The sequence below is a fragment of the Rana temporaria genome, chromosome 3 (assembly GCF_905171775.1).
Source record: "Rana temporaria chromosome 3, aRanTem1.1, whole genome shotgun sequence".
Classification (NCBI taxonomy): domain Eukaryota; kingdom Metazoa; phylum Chordata; class Amphibia; order Anura; family Ranidae; genus Rana; species Rana temporaria.
Window position 1 is genome coordinate 49865293 of NC_053491.1, and position 15971 is coordinate 49881263.

General features: G+C 42.4%; 1 protein-coding gene across 1 annotated transcript in view; it reads right to left on the bottom strand.

The window, feature by feature from the left end:
• TMC3 (transmembrane channel like 3) overlaps window positions 1-15971 on the bottom strand; it is a 109459-nt gene that overhangs the window by 49882 nt on the left and 43606 nt on the right. The window contains exons 5-9 of the mRNA XM_040342554.1: window positions 15846-15952; window positions 10475-10573; window positions 9885-10027; window positions 7099-7246; window positions 3957-4000 (exon numbers count right to left, since the gene is read on the bottom strand). Of these exons, the coding sequence (XP_040198488.1) occupies window positions 3957-4000; window positions 7099-7246; window positions 9885-10027; window positions 10475-10573; window positions 15846-15952 (541 nt within the window). The remainder of the gene's footprint in view (window positions 1-3956; window positions 4001-7098; window positions 7247-9884; window positions 10028-10474; window positions 10574-15845; window positions 15953-15971) is intronic.

Sequence of the window (15971 nt, forward strand, 5' to 3'; positions counted from 1 at the left end):
AGTTTCTCACTTCTGCCTAACCTTGTCCCATAAGGGGGGGGGGGGGCACCTAACTGATTCTTTGTCCCGGGTGAAATAATGTCTAGCTTCCCCACTGGTACTGCCTATAAGAGTACCAGTACCAGCTGTTCTACTCTAATAAAGTAGAACGGCTAGTGAAGGGGGAGAGGGGGCTTGGGTGGCCGGGGGGGGGGGGCGCGGGAGTTGTCTGGCCGCCATGGGAGAGACCTGTCAAAGTGGGCCAGTCTGGATGAAGTCCAGGGACAAATTTTTGTCCCAGTCCAGCCCTGCCTGTTGATGAGGAGACAGGCACCCATGCTAGCTAGCTATGTACTTGGTGACCAGTCCTTTCCACACCCTCCTTTAGTCCCGCAGGACATGTATATGTGATGATTATCCCTGGAGATGTCTGTCATGCAGATCCACAAAGATGTGTCATAAGACTAATACACTTATTAAAAGAAAAGTTCAGAAATTTAAAAAAATAAACAATCATACTCACCGATCCCAGCTGCATCAGTCCCCTGTAGGCTCTACACAGAGAACTTAGAAAGAAACAAGACCCCCTTTCTGTGAATGTGGGATTCTTTTTCTCTAAACGAGAACTTAGCGTTCAAAAAACGCTGATCGCTCAGTTCTCTGTATTCATTTTGCAGTCACCGACTCTCTGCTCTGCCCCTCCAGCTCTCATTGAGACGTAGGGGCGTAGAGAAGGCAAAAGCAACTGGCTCAGTCTCCCAGCGGCTCACTGAGAGGGTAAGCCAGCAGCCAGTCTAGGCATCTGGGTGGATCCTGACTGTAAAGTTGGGATCTTTCCAGAGCCTGGACCAGCCAAGTGACATCAGCTGACAGCGGGCTTAAGCCTGCTGTCTGCTGAAAATGGGTTACAGGAGTACAGAACGAAGTGCACTCCTGTGACCCCCAGGAACTGTAGGGCCAAAATAGGTGTGGCCAAACTTCTCTTTTAACAAGTGCAATGATAAAGTAGGTGAAAGAAAGTTCTACTATACCAAACCTCCAGTCAGATCATCTAGGCGATCCAAGCAGAAGTGGGTATTTGTGGGTATTTGCCAAAACTAGGTTTTCGCACCCCCCCCCCCAAAAAAAGTTTCAATTATGGTAGCAGAGGGAGGAGGAGGAAGAGTAGAACTTCCCCTTTTGCGTGAAGTTCTGCTTTAATATTTTGTCCAGTCAAAGAGATCCTGTTTACAAACAGGACACAATAGGGACTTGGTGAAAAGAACTACTGAGTGCAACAAGGAACCAAGGAGAGTGACACTCCTGGAATTGTCAGTTTCTTAGTGGACATCTGTTGAAGATTCCTCTTCAACAGAGTCGTGGCTGGCTGTATCACAGACATCAGAAAAGATAATTATTCACTCTCTACTTTCATGTCTCTTTACCTGTTTTAAAATTGTATCTTACTTATAGGGTTTCTTTACATACATTTTTTGCAGTTTGTGACCTTCATTTAAAAACTGTGAATCACTGTACACACGGGCCAGAATCTCGTCAGGAAAAAACCCTTGTTTTTCCTGACAAGATTCTTGGCAAGAATCTCTTGACACCCGAGTGTACAGACTCTCCTTTCAAAAGAACCACGGTTCTCTTGAAAGGCAAGAACGCAGTGACGTCATCGCGTACGACGAGCATGCGCTCGTCACATTCGATGCCGTCGCCGCCATTTTGCTGCACCCTACCTATGCCTAGGAAGCTACTGCGCATGCGTCAAAGTCATTTCGAGCATGCACGGGTTTCCACTGCGACAGGTAAGTATACACACTCTCTAACATGTTCTATTTTTATCATCTAGATTCTGGGCAGTTTTCTTGTCGAGAAACCTGAAAGCCTCGTACACACGCTCGGTATACTCGGCAAGGAAGCTCTGCCAGCACTCTGTACACCGAGTGTGTGTACGAGGCTTAACTTTAAATATAAGGTTCTATGGCTTTTCTGACTCGACTTCTCCACCTCCGATACCCTGAAATGTACAGTATGTTGCCGTCTGATGACCAATCTAATACCACACCTTGATCATCTCTATACAACCTGGACTAAAATGTTTGCACAAGTCCTTTCTCCCTCCCTCCTCCCAAACTCTTCAGGGGGGCTTATCCCCTTCTTCCCCCCCTTTCTCTTTTTCGTACCCCCCTTTTTTTTCTTCATCTCCTCTTATCTTTTTGAGCTTCTCTTTTGTATTTTCTTTTTTTGGATTATATTTTTATGATTTCTTATGCTTGATATATCTACCCTTAAGGGCCCCTTCACACAGGCGGATCCCATGAGGATCTGTTCCTTATGCATCCGCTTGCTCAGCGGGGATCACTCCGTTGATCCCCTTTGAGCCGGCAGATGACAGAGCAGTCCCTGTAAACTGTGCAGGGACAGCCCTGTCAGATCTATGCTCTCCCCTATGGGGGGGGGGGGGATAGGATGAACACGGACCGTCTGTCGGTGTTCACCCGATCCGATGACGGATGGAAAAATAGGATTTTCCTCCATCTGCAGAAATGGAGCATAGCGGGACCAATGAGATAGGGATACATGTATGTTCGTATTTCATCCAAAAACGGATGGATGAAATACGGACATACAGTCCGCATGTGTGAAAGGGCCCTTATGCCCTGTACACATGATCGGTTCGTCTGATGAAAACAGACCGATGGACCGTTTTCATCGGACAAACTGATCGTGTGTGGGCCCCATCAGTTTTTTCCCATCGGTGAAAAAAAATAGAACCTGTTTTAAAATTTTCGTATGGTTAAAAAACCGATAGAAAAAAACGATCGTCTGTGGGGAAATCCATCGGTCAAAAATCCATGCAGGCTCAGAATCAAGTCGACGCATGCCCCGAAGCATTGAACTTCATTTTTCTCAGCACGTCGTAGTGTTCTACATCACCGCGTTGGACACGATCAGATTTTTAACTGATAGTGTGTAGGCAAGACTGATAAAAGTCAGCTTCATCAGATATCTGATGAAAAAATCCATCGGTTCGTTTTCATCAGTTGAACCGATTGTGTACAGGGCTTAAGGGTATATTACAAACAAAACTGTTAGGCCTCGTACACACGGCCGAGGAACTCGACGTGCCAAACACATCGAGTTCCTCGGCCAGTTCAGCACTGAAGCCGCCGAGGAGCTCGGCGGGGCGAGAGCTCCCATAGAACAACGAGGAAATAGAGAACATGTTCTCTATTTCCTCGCCGAGCTCCTCGTCGGCTTCCTCGGCCGAAAGTGTACACACGGCCGGGTTTCTCGGCAGAATTCAGCCAGAAACTCGGTCGGAAGCTGAATTCTGCCGAGGAAACTGGTCGTGTGTACGGGGCCTCACATTTGTCATCAACATCCAGCTTGTTTTGTTGGCTAAGAGGATATCCCTCTGTTGTTATTTAACTGATACAGTATGTACAATAAAAATATATGTGTCTCTAAAAACTATAACTTTTACAGTTAAAAAGTTTTGACTTTCTGGATAAAGTTCTAAGGCTGATCTAAACATTCCCAACTCTATACAAAAACTAATAAAAAAAACTTTTTTGGCTGTAGTTCAACTTTAAGTGGTGCAGTTGTCTAGTATTTTATAATTGTCTACAACTTTGAGACAGTTGCCAAACATGTCCTTTCCTATCAAGACCTGATACATCCTATAGTGTCCCATGCAGCGTAATGTATGACAGCTGTAAAGCTGAGTTAATTAGATTTTCAAAGTGCAGAAATTACCAAGTCTATATCTTTATGTTCCAAAATCTGAACACATTGCAAGGCCATATGTTGGTGGAAAGAATATGTAAAAATTAGATACTTGTAAATTTACAAATGTACTTAAATTAGTCTAAGGGGAGAACATAGAAAACCATAAAATTATTATACAGAGAACTCTGGGGAATCCTATTTTATAGAAGCAATAAAAAGCAAGCATGCATAGAATGAAACTGAAAAGGAATCTTACGTACAAATTATTGCTTTTTCTTTTCTCCTGTTCTTCTAAAATGGCTTCCTTTAATAAAGACAGAAATTAAAAGGAAATTAGGGAAATCACTTTACAATAGCTCTGGTCTGCAGACCAACACAGTAATAACAGCCAGTGTTATTATGTGTGAATTTAGGCCCCTGGATGAGCATCTGCTGTTTTCATAAAGCTACAGTATTATAGAACAGCTGCCTATCCTGTACTGTAGTGGGAGCCGACACTCAGAAAGGATTCCCTGGACAGATATGTTTTTACCGCTTTTCCAGTGACTATGGAAGGGAAGAACTGGCAATGCAATCCAAGCAGTGGAGACTTGGGTAATTTCTAAAATGCTTAAAGGAGTTGTAAAGGAAAACATTTTTTTTTGCTGAAATGACTGTTTACAGGGTATATAGACATAATAGTTAACTGATTCCTTTTAAAATTTATTAAAAATAGATAAAAAACAATTATATAATTTTTGTTTTGTTTTTGCATCTAGTTTTGTTTTTGCATGTTATCCTGCCTCTGTGCATGTACAGAGCCATAGAGCAGTGATGGTTTGGAAAATTAAACTAGAATCTCCCAGTACTGTGGTCATCAGGAAACAGACAACCAGGAAGTGTCCAGAACAGAGAAGGATTACAGCCACATAAGAGCAAAAACGAACAATGAGGACATGAAACCAGGACTGCAGTAAGGTAAAGGAAACTATTTAGCTACAAAAAAAAATTCCTTTAGTGACCATTTAAATAATCTCACTTTTCCAACAAAATTGATAGAGTGAATCCCAGCAACAAAAAAAACAAAACATTGTACTGTACACTTTCTATACATTTTATTCCGATATGCTTGTCCCAAGTTTGAAGGCATCCATTAAATCAACAAGAGAGATTCAGAAAGAAGTGGTGATAGAAAAGTGCTTCCACCTGAATAACACACTGCCGCTTACCGAATAAACATGATCTCTTGACGCGGTGACGTCAGAACGTCGCTCTCCCAACGTTTTGTCACTAGAGGGACAAAGTGGAAGCACTTTTCTATCACCACTTCTTTCTGGAAGCTGTGGAATATCTGCACGTTGTGGACCTTTTGATTTACATGGACATTTTTGGTGGTTTATAATATCACCAGTGTCACTTTTTAATGGTTTGATGTCCATTCACTTTTCATTTATACAGTGGTTGTGTAGTACTTTGTAATTAAGGTCACACAGACCCTTATCACCTATTGTTTCACTCTGTTAGCAAGTAGATAGCTTATTATTTTTCTAGTACTATAGTTACTAGTATCAATTTGATTTTCATTGGTGCAGCTTTTTTTCCCTTTATCTTGTCTAGCGTTGTATAACATTTTTAGTTGCCACTTTTACTTTTTTCTGAATGAGCGCAGTCATTTTTTATTGACATCTAAAGGTATGCAGACCAGTGTTGCCAACCTCCCGAAGCATTTTTTACTGACAACGGAGCACATTATTTACTGACAACCTGAAAAATTACAGAACTCCTACTAAAACAATCAATATTTAAACAGTATAAACACAATATGAAAACACTAACAATACCCATAACAAGTAATGTACCTTATTTACACTTAACCACTTAAGGACTGCCTCCTGCACATATACGTCGGCAGAATGGCACGGCTGGGCACAGGCACAGGCACGTACCTGTACGTCGCATTTAAGAGCCCAGCCGTGGGTCGCGCAAAGCGGTCCGAAGCTCTGTGACCGCGTCCGCGGGACCCACGCACCCGATCACCGCCAGTGTCCCGGGATCGGGTCACAGGAGCTGAAGAACGGGGAGAGGTGAGTGTAATAGGAATAAAAGTGATCAAAAAAGTGTAAAAAAAAAATAAGTAAAAAAAATAATAAATAATAACAGAAAAAAATTAAATTGCCCCTGTCCCCGGTAGTTTGCGCTCAGAAGCGAATGCACAAGTAACCACGTATGTGAGGTATCGCCACGTGCGTTAGAGCGTGTGCAACAATTCTAGCACTAGACCTCCTCTATTACTCTAAACTGGTAATCTGTAAACAATTTCAAAGTGTTGCCTATGGAGATTTTTAAGTACCGAAGTTTGGCGTCATTCTATGAGTGTGCGAAATTTTAAAGCGTGACATGTTAGGTATCTATTTACTCAGCGTAACATCATCTTTCATGTTTTACAAAAAAATTGGCCTAACTTCACTGTTTTGTTATTTTACAATTCATGAAACCATTTATTTTTTCAAAAAAAAAAGGCGCTTGAAAAATGATTGCGCAAATACCGTGCAAGATAAAAAGTAGTTGTAATGACCATCATTTTATTCCCTAGGGTGTCTGTTAAAAAAACATATATAATGTTTGGGGGTTCTGAGTAATTTTCTAGCAAATAGAATGATGATTTGTACATGTAGGAAAGAAGTGCCAGAATAGGCCCGGTGTTGAGGTGGTATAAAAGCCTCAGTAGTATTCAAGTGGTTAAAGAGCCTGTCCCGATCACCATAGGTGTGCACAGCCTATTGCATTAGGGTGTGCACCCCAAAGCTCAAACACCACTTGCATGTGTGTATATATATTATATATATCAGTAGGGAAATGGACGGTGTCAGTAGGGCAGAAATTGGTGTCAGTAGTTAATTTTTATTTTATTTTTTTAGTTTTACAATTAATTTTTTTTTATAATTTTTTACTATTTTTTTTAAATAAAAACTTTTTATTATTTATTTTTTTTACATTTTTTGCTTTGGTGGGCTTTGGGGAAAATGTCAATCAAGAAGGAACGCCCGCTACCGAAGACCCATACCCGGAAGCGACGGAAGAAGATGCAGCTCGAAAACGGGTAAGTACTGCTCATATTTTAATATAAATAGCCGATTCCCCTAGACCGAACGAGCAGGAAGCTAAGGGGAGATTTTTTTTTTTTTTTTAAATGGGTGAACTCCCGCTTTAAAGAGCCTGTCCCGATCACACTGATTATTAAGACTCTACTCCTAAACACTATACAGGTGGCCCCATCATACCTCAGTAGTCACAGAGAGAGATAGAAGAATAGTGCTACACATGCATGTTAACTAGCCAGTGCTATTATTATTGTAAATGCTAGAAAATTAATAAGGTACTGAGAAAGTAACTGTCTTATGCCAACAAAGTACCGGTACTTACTCTAATGCTGTTAACTATGGCAGCAGTTTTACTTTCGGCAGCTTCTGAATTCCCAATGAGATAGTCCCATGCACAGAAGATTCTCCAACAGAAGGTATAGTTCTCATCCGATGCACTTGCCAAGCTCAGCCTAGAGTTCTTTGCCATTCTTGTAAAGATAATCAATTTTTTTGGACAATGTAGTTGCATTTATTGAAAAAATAAAAATAAATGGAAAAGTTAAATCACTGTGTGCAAAGAGCAAAACCAAGTTATATCTTCTCAAATATTTATATGTAAGGGCAGCGTATATTCACTTATTTCCACATTTCACTACCAAGATATTATCTGTGGAACTAAAATGATGAACATGATTCCTCCTCTTGCCTCCCTCACCCTTCCTAATGTATACAAAAACAAAGTAAAAAAGCAGGATTCAGACAAGAACAGAGAAGATGCAGCATGCGTATGTACCAGCTAACTCTGAGCTTCAAAAAGATAATTTTGCTAGACCCCTGCCTGGCCAAAGGGGAAAGGGTGGCACTTTCTAATCAGAGTTTTTTTTTTAACATATTAGGAAGATGGGGTTGGGGTGGGAGCAGTGGAGAAATCTTGTTGATAATTTCAGGTCCTATTTAAGTGTTTTTGGTCCTCCCTCATAAATAATTTCTGCAGTTGGTGTGCTTAAATTTAAGTGTTTTTGGTCCTCCCTCATAAATAAATTCTGCAGTTGGTGTGCTTAAATCCCCCCCCCCCCATTGTAAAATACAAGCTTAGTGGGATTCATTAAACAGGAGTGTAGCACCCTCCTAGTTAAGCGCTAGAGTAGTTAGAATAGTTTTTGGCCCCTCTACTTAACAGAGGAGCAGCTAGCTAAATTTGCTTAACAGGAGCCGTGATAGTTTAGTTCTGCTTGCTCAGTGTGCTTTGATGCTGTTCATGCTGTCCTTGTATATATAAGCAACCTAGGAAGGTTCTAGATTGTAGGTGAAAACCATTTAGATGAGCATCATTGTTATAGAATCAGTCCCAGCCAATTAGAAGGGGAGGTGCCCATAGGCATGCTGGGTGCCTGTATATATATTCAGAGAGCACCCGAGCTCCTGTTCTTTCCTGGAGAGGATTGCACCATTTAGGCAAAATGTGCATTGCCTCCCCTGGCACTTTCTGCCATGTAGCCTCAGGTGGGTGACCACGAACAAATCCCTAATAATTGATGGCAATGGTTACAATACATCCTATAGTTAATCAAATCTAACACTTGCACACAGTAAAATACATAGCTATCAAATGGTGGTTTGACTGAAGCATGTGATGCCTGGTGTACCAATGGAATGTGTTTTCATTTAATAATTAAGAGAAATTTAAATGTTAAAAGGGTTGATTTACTAAAGGCAAATATACTGTTCACTACAAGGGATTTTTCACATTGCAAGGGAATTTTCCCTTAGCTTAGTAAATAAGGTGAGGCTCTAATAAAGAGGAACTGCAGTCTGCTCACATAATTTATAATAAAAACATCTTTGCCATTCTGAAGCTTTCCTCCAACCACTTTGCATATTATTTTATATATACTGTGATTCGGTACTTGCCAAATATGTGGCAGAAATCTCCCTCAACCGAGTCTGGCCGCATCCATTCTAACTGTGGGCAGCTGAAGCTGCTGCCTGTTCACTTCCTGGAATTACACAGACACACACCTCAAGCTCAGCAGCTCTCATTGGCCCTCTTATGATTAACCCCCCCTCCCTTCCTGGCAAACTCTTACAAGAGTGAGAGCTGTGCATGATGTCATAAGCCTAGGCTAATGATCAGACAAGAAAGAGGAAGTGGGCTGTATAAGGGATTTACTGGCAAAAAAAAATAAAAAAAATGTACTGTTCAAAGTTAAAACAACAAGGGCAGAAGATTTATTAGATGGAAAGATGAAAAAATTACTGAAGTTCCACTTTAACTTTCATCATCCAATTGTGTGTTTTTTCTATTTTCCTGTAATTACCGTATTTATCGCGGTATAACGTGCTCCCGTGTATACCGCGCACCCCCAAAGTTGACCCGAATCCTGTGGAAAAAAAGTTTTTTTGTGGTTTTTGTACTTACAGTTTTGGTGTCTTGCGCGGCGTCCATCGGCGGCCCCGTCGGGTTCGGCGTTCGTCTGCGGCTTCGGGTGTCCTCTTCGGCGGGTCCGGCGTCCTTCTGCGGCTTCGGGTGTCCTTCTGCGGCGGGTCCGGTGTCCTCTTTGGCGGGTCCGGTGTCCTCTTCGGCGGGTCCGGCGTCCTCTTCGGCGGGTCCGGCGTCCTCTTCGGCGGCGTCCTCACGGCGTCCTCGCATCCTCCCCGCTCGTTTCCCGCGCCGAGTTTGAATACTGCGTCGACATATACAGAGCGCAGTACACTCGTGTATTGTCGGCAATGCTCGGCTACCTGCGCTGACGTCCTGAGCGCGGAAGGAGCCGAGACTGCCCGACTATACCCGAGTGTACTGCGCTCGGCATATGTCGGCGCAGTATTCAAAACTCGGCGCGGGAAAGCGGGTATCGGCGTATACCGCGCACCCACGATTTTGCCCTGATTTTCAGGGCAAAAAAGTGTGCGGTATACGCCGATAAATACGGTAGGTATTCTTTGCAAAGTACATTTTTGCCACGTTTACTAAACTAAGAAAAAAATCCCTTGTAAAATAAACAACCTATTTGCTTTCAGTAAATCAGCCCCGTAGTGTTTAGTGTAAAGAATCTAAACTGCATACACAGATGTCATTTTCTGGGATTATTATATACACTCAATAGAGGTGAAAAATTATATTACTTTCTTAACAGTGTGATGAAACTGTAGGCAAAGACTGCCATCCCAACAAGAAAGTACGCCAGCGGCAGACGGTATCCAGCGCTTCCAATTTTCCTTTCTCTGCCATAGTAGCCATAAAATAGTACAGAGTATTGGAGATAACCCTGGAAAATACACAAAGTCCTATCAGAAAAAGAGAAAAGCCGAAAATTTACATGTCTCTAGCTTATTTGACATTTCTCTATATATCTGTGTATGCAATGAAGCCCTGAGACCTGAGGAGGCCATATCACATAACCTGTAAAGTTGATCCAGGGAAAATCCGATTGCCTCTTGGAGGATCAGGAAGGAATTTGTCCCTTGATGAAGAAAATTAGATCATGCTCTGCTGGGGTTTTTTGCCTTCCTCTGGATCAACTGTGGGTGATGGATTGTGTATATGGGATTGTATGATTTATTTATTTTTTGGTTGAACTAGATGGACTTGTGTCTTTTTTTTAACCTGACTAACTATGTAATGATAATGAGTATGTATAGCTAAGAAGGAGACCATGCTATTTAAATATGCTAACAAATTATATATCAGTTAAACTTGACAATGAAATCCTTGCCCCAAGTGACCAGATGGTGTTCAGGTCCTGTGCTGATGGGAACTCCTTGTCAGGGATTTTCTTGTTAACAGTGCTTCCAAATGGAGCTCCAGCAAGGATCTGATAACGGAACATATAAGTATTAGCTGCCGTGGCAAGAAAAACATGGTAAAATGAAAAAAAAAAACACTCAAAAGTAGAAATGTGTGGCATACAAGGTAAATAAAAAACTTTGTACATATAAATAATTGTATATACTGTACTTACAATATCTATATGGTTTTATTTCAGAGTTTATCGTGTTCGAAAAACATAGGGAGATAGGGACAAGAGATCTGTATTCAAATCTTGACTTTTCCTGTAAAATTCCTTAATGACCATTTCATGTGATGGTTGGTCTCACTGACTAATAGGGAGGCTCCTGAGATGGGAATCTCCATTATGGTTTAAACTAGACATTCCCCTTAACCCAGTGTTTCTCAACTCCAGTCCTCAGGGCGCACCAACAGGTCATGTTTTCAGGATTTCCCTCAGATGAAACTGCTGTGGTAATTACTAAGGCAGTGAAACTGATAAAATCACCTGTGCAAAACAATGGAAAGCCTGAAAACAAGACCTGTTGGTGCGCCTTGAGGACTGGAGTTGAGAAACACTGCCTTAACCACTTAAGGACCGCCTCCTGCACATATACGTCGGCAGAATGGCACGGCTGGGCACAGGCACGTACCTGTACTTCGCCTTAAAGAGCCCAGCCGTGGGTCGCACGCGCGCGTGACCCGGTCTGAAGCTCCGTGACCGCGCCCGCGGGACCCGATCGCCGCCGGTGTCCCACAATCGGTCACAGCAGCTGAAGAACAGGGAGAGGTGTGTGTAAACACACCTTCCCCGTTCTTCTCTGTGGCAGTGACACTGAGGCCCCATACACACGAGAGGATTTATCCGCAGATACGGTCCAGCGGACCGTATCCGCGGATAAATCCTCTCGAGGATTTCAGAAGATTTCTATGCGATGGCGTGTACACACCATCGCATTGAAATCCGCGCTGAAATCCTCTGCCGATGACGTGTCGCGCCGTCGCCGCTATTATGACGCGGCGACGGGCGCGACGCTGTCATATAAGGAATTCCACGCATGCGTCAAATCATTACGACGCGTGCGGGGAATCCCTTTGGACGAATGGATCCGGTAAGTCTGTACAGACGAGCGGATCCATCCGTTGGAATGGATTCCAGCAGATGGATTTGTTGAGCATGTCAGCAAATATCCATCTGCTGGAAATCCATCCCAGGGGAGATTTATCCGCGGATAAATATCCGACGGAGTGTACACACCATAGAATCTATCCGCAGAAACCCATTTGATGGGATTTATCTGCGGATAGATTCTATGGTGTGTATGGGGCCTGATTGTCTGTTCCCGGATATAGGGAACGACGATCAGTGACGTCACACCTACAGCCACACCCTCCTATAGTAAGAATCACTCCCTTAGGGCACACTTAACGCCACCTAGTGGTTAACCCCTTCACTGCCATTGTCATTTTCAGTAATCAGTGCATTTTTATAGCACTTTTCGCTTTGAAAATGACAATGGTCCCAAAAATGTGTCAAAAGTGTCCGATGTGTCCGCCATAATGTCACAGTCATGAAAAAAATCATCGCTGATCGCCACCATTACTAGTAAAAAAAAAATATTAATAAAAATGCCATAAAACTATCCCCTATTTTGTAAACGCTATAACTTTTGTGCAAACCAATCAATAAACGCTTATTGCGATTTTTTTTACCAAACATAAGAAGAAGAATACGTATCAGCCTAAACTGAGGAAAACATTTATTTTTTATATATTTTTGGGGGATATTTAATTTTAGCAAAAAGTTAAAAATATTGATTTTTTTTAAAAATTGTCGCTCTATTTTTGTTTATAGCGCAAAAAATAAAAACCCCAGAGGTGATCAAATACCACCAAAAGAAAGCTCTATTTGTGGGGAAAAAAGGCACCCAATTTAGTTTGAGGCCCCGTACACACGACCAGTTTCCTCGGCAGAATTCAGCTTCCGACCGAGTTTCTGGCTGAATTCTGCCGAGGAAACTGGTCGTGTGTACACTTTCGGCCGAGGAAGCCGACGAGGAGCTCGGCGAGGAAATAGAGAACATGTTCTCTATTTCCTCGTTGTTCTATGGGAGCTCTCGTCCCGCCGAGGTCCTCGGCGGCTTCAGGGCTGAACTGGCCGAGGAACTCGATGTGTTTGGCACGTCGAGTTCCTCGGCCGTGTGTACGAGGCCTGAGAGTCACATCGCACAACCGCGCAATTGTCAGTTAAAGCGACGCAGTGTGGAATCGCAAAAAGGGGCAAGGTCCTTAACCTGCATAATGGTCCGGGTCTTAAGTGGTAAAGTGAACTTTTACCTTGCCCATCCAGAGCAAAGCAAGAAGGGTTGCTGAAAAACCCACTTTCTGCACTGCTGATATGTATTTCCCCTTCCATCACCTCTTGTAGCCAACTGATCTCTATGAAATTCTCAGTACTTTAGGTGAAGAGGGGGCATGTGACCCTCTTCCTCCCATATTATAGTGCTGAGGGCTTCAGAAGCCATTTACCAGGGGCCAGCACTGTCAAATGGGGGTGAGGAAGAGTCCTTTAAGGAATGTACATACTGTGGTTTTGTGTATATTCTTTGTATCATAGTTATAAAAAAAACATAACAATTTAAAACATATTTTTGCGTCAATCAAATATGAATATTACTTTTTAGTATTTTCACAGCCAGCCAGCAGATTGCACTCTCAGGTCTTTTAGCATGTTTTTCAGGGTTTCCTTAGCCCCTTTGTTGTTTATAAGCCCAATATTACAAGATGCAGATGGAACGTAAAGGGGTTGTAAAGGTTCATGTTTTTTCACCTTAATGCATCCTATGTATTAAGGTGAAAAAACACCTTGCACTCTTCGGCCCCCGGCCCCGCCCTGTCTTACTTACCTGAGCCACAAAACTCCGTGGGTGCGGTCCCGCGATGGTTTCCCCCAGCTTGAGACAGCTCGTCATTGGAAATTGATAGCAGCGCAGCCACTGGCTACTGCTGCTGTCAATCAAACCAATGACACGGCACATCGGGGGGCAGGGCTGAGTGATATAGTCGGCGGCTATGGCTGTCACAGGAGCGCGCCCACAAGCTAACCCCCTTGGGAGAGCGCTTCCCAGAATGGGGGTTAGCTGTTGTGGGGAGGAGCCAAGAGAGCCACAGAGGGACCCTAGAACAGGAGGATCAGGGCCACTCTGTGCAAAACGAACTGGACAGTGGAGGTAAGTATGGTATGTTTGTTATTTAAAAAAAAGAAAAAAAATACCTTTACAACCCCTTTAAATATACAATGAAATGAGTTACAGCAGCGATCTTTCACCCTCTCTTTCTGTAAAACTCTCAACCAAGTACAGAATGTCTGAAAGCAGTTCCTCTGCGCTACCTCTTTAGAAAATCCATTGTGCTTTGAGAATCCTATATCATCATGTGTGAAGTCTGTATTTAAAGTATATCTAAAATATATTTTTTTGTTTCAGACTGGGGATGGGTTACAACCCCCATCTGATTTGTATTGCTGTCTCTGTCCCTTCTGATGATATCCACCTTCTTTATTTGTCTGGGTGACCAATATCCCCTGGATAGAAAGTTATGGTAAATCCATCCTTTTGCACTTATGCCACGTACACACGATCGGTCAAACCGATGAGAACGATCTGATGGACCGTTTTCATCGGACCAAACTGATCGTGTGTGGGCCCCATCGGTTATTTATCCGTAGGTTAAAAAAAGCAATCTTTATTTAAATGTAACTGATGGATACCTAACCGATAGAAAAAAAAACGATCGTTTGTAGGCACGTCCAGCGGTTAAAAATCCATGCATGCTCAGAATCAAGTTGACGCATGCTTAGAAGCATTGAACTTCGTTTTTGTTCAGCACGTCGTTGTGTTTTACGTCACCGCGTTCTGACACAATCGTTTTTTTAATCGATGGTGTGTAGGCACGACTGACCATCAGTCAGCTTCATCGGTTAACCGATGAAAACAGTCCATCAGACCGTTTTCATCGGATGGACTGATCGTGTGTACAGGGCATTACGCATATTTGTCTGCACTATTTGCACTTTTTACCTTTTATGGGGGCTGCGTGGATTTTTCACGCTTAACATTAACATCAATCTCTGCCCCACTGACACGTCCACTGCTCTACTGACACCCAAACACCGTCCAATTTTTAATAAATTTTAAAATGTTTGTTTATATTTATTTATAAGAGTGTTTGTGCCATATATATATATATATATATATATATATATACGCACATACACACGCATGCATGTGTGTTTGAGCTTTGGGGTGCACATCCTAATGCAATAGGTTGTGCACACCTGTGCCCATGGTGTTCCTTTTCCTTGCATGAATACATGACTACACATGGAAGAATGACTGGTCAAAGACTCATGTCAAGAGATCCTACCTTTTTGTAACCTTTATGCCCTGTACACACGATCGGTCCATCCAATGAAAACGGTCTGATGGACCGTTTTCCTCGGTTAACCGATGAAGCTGACTGATGGTCAGTCGTGCCTACACACCATCAGGTAAAAAAACGATCGTGTCAGAACGCGGTGACGTAAAACACAACGACGTGCTGAAAAAAACGAAGTTCAATGCCTCCCAGCATGCGTCGACTTGATTCTGAGCATGCGTGGATTTTTAACCGATGGACGTGCCTACAAACTCGTTTTTTTTTCTATCGGTTAGGAATCCATCGGTTAAATTTAAAAAAAGATTGCTTTTTTTTAACCTATGAATAAATAACCGATGGGGCCTACACACGATCGGTTTGGTCCGATGAAAACGGTCCATCAGACCGTTCTCATCGGTTTGACCGATCGTGTGTACGCGGCATTATTCTTAAAACGTCAGTGCTCGTTGAGAGAACAAGGAGTGCATACAAAAGTTGCCTTCGGTAACAAGACTTGTTACCACAAGGGCACACTGATACTAGAACTATCCATCAGTTGATGAGAACGGTAGTATGGAGCTCACATCTGTCAAAGCTTATAGGTATCTGCCACGGCGGTGCTGATAAATGCTCTATGGCTTTTATAGAGGTTACAAAGTAGTGGTCAAGACACAATATAATAAATCAACGGGTGTCCTGTATGTGGACAACACCAATATATCATCAGATTACTGGTGTTTCTAAGTAGCAGTAAATATATGTGCTGACATTACTATATAAAATAATTGTGGTGATCTAGGTTGTCTCTGGATGTTTTTATTTAATGATAATAATAAAAAAAAAACTTGGATTATTAGTTTACATTTTTTGTGTACTGCATGCGTATGAAGATGAGATCTTACCTCTGGCAATACAACAAAAGCTCCAGTCAGTATTGTGAGGACGATGTTAATGCCGAATAACCATCGTAAAAATATAAAGTATGAAGCAACACCTGATCCAAAGTGACCTGATGGAGAAAACATAGG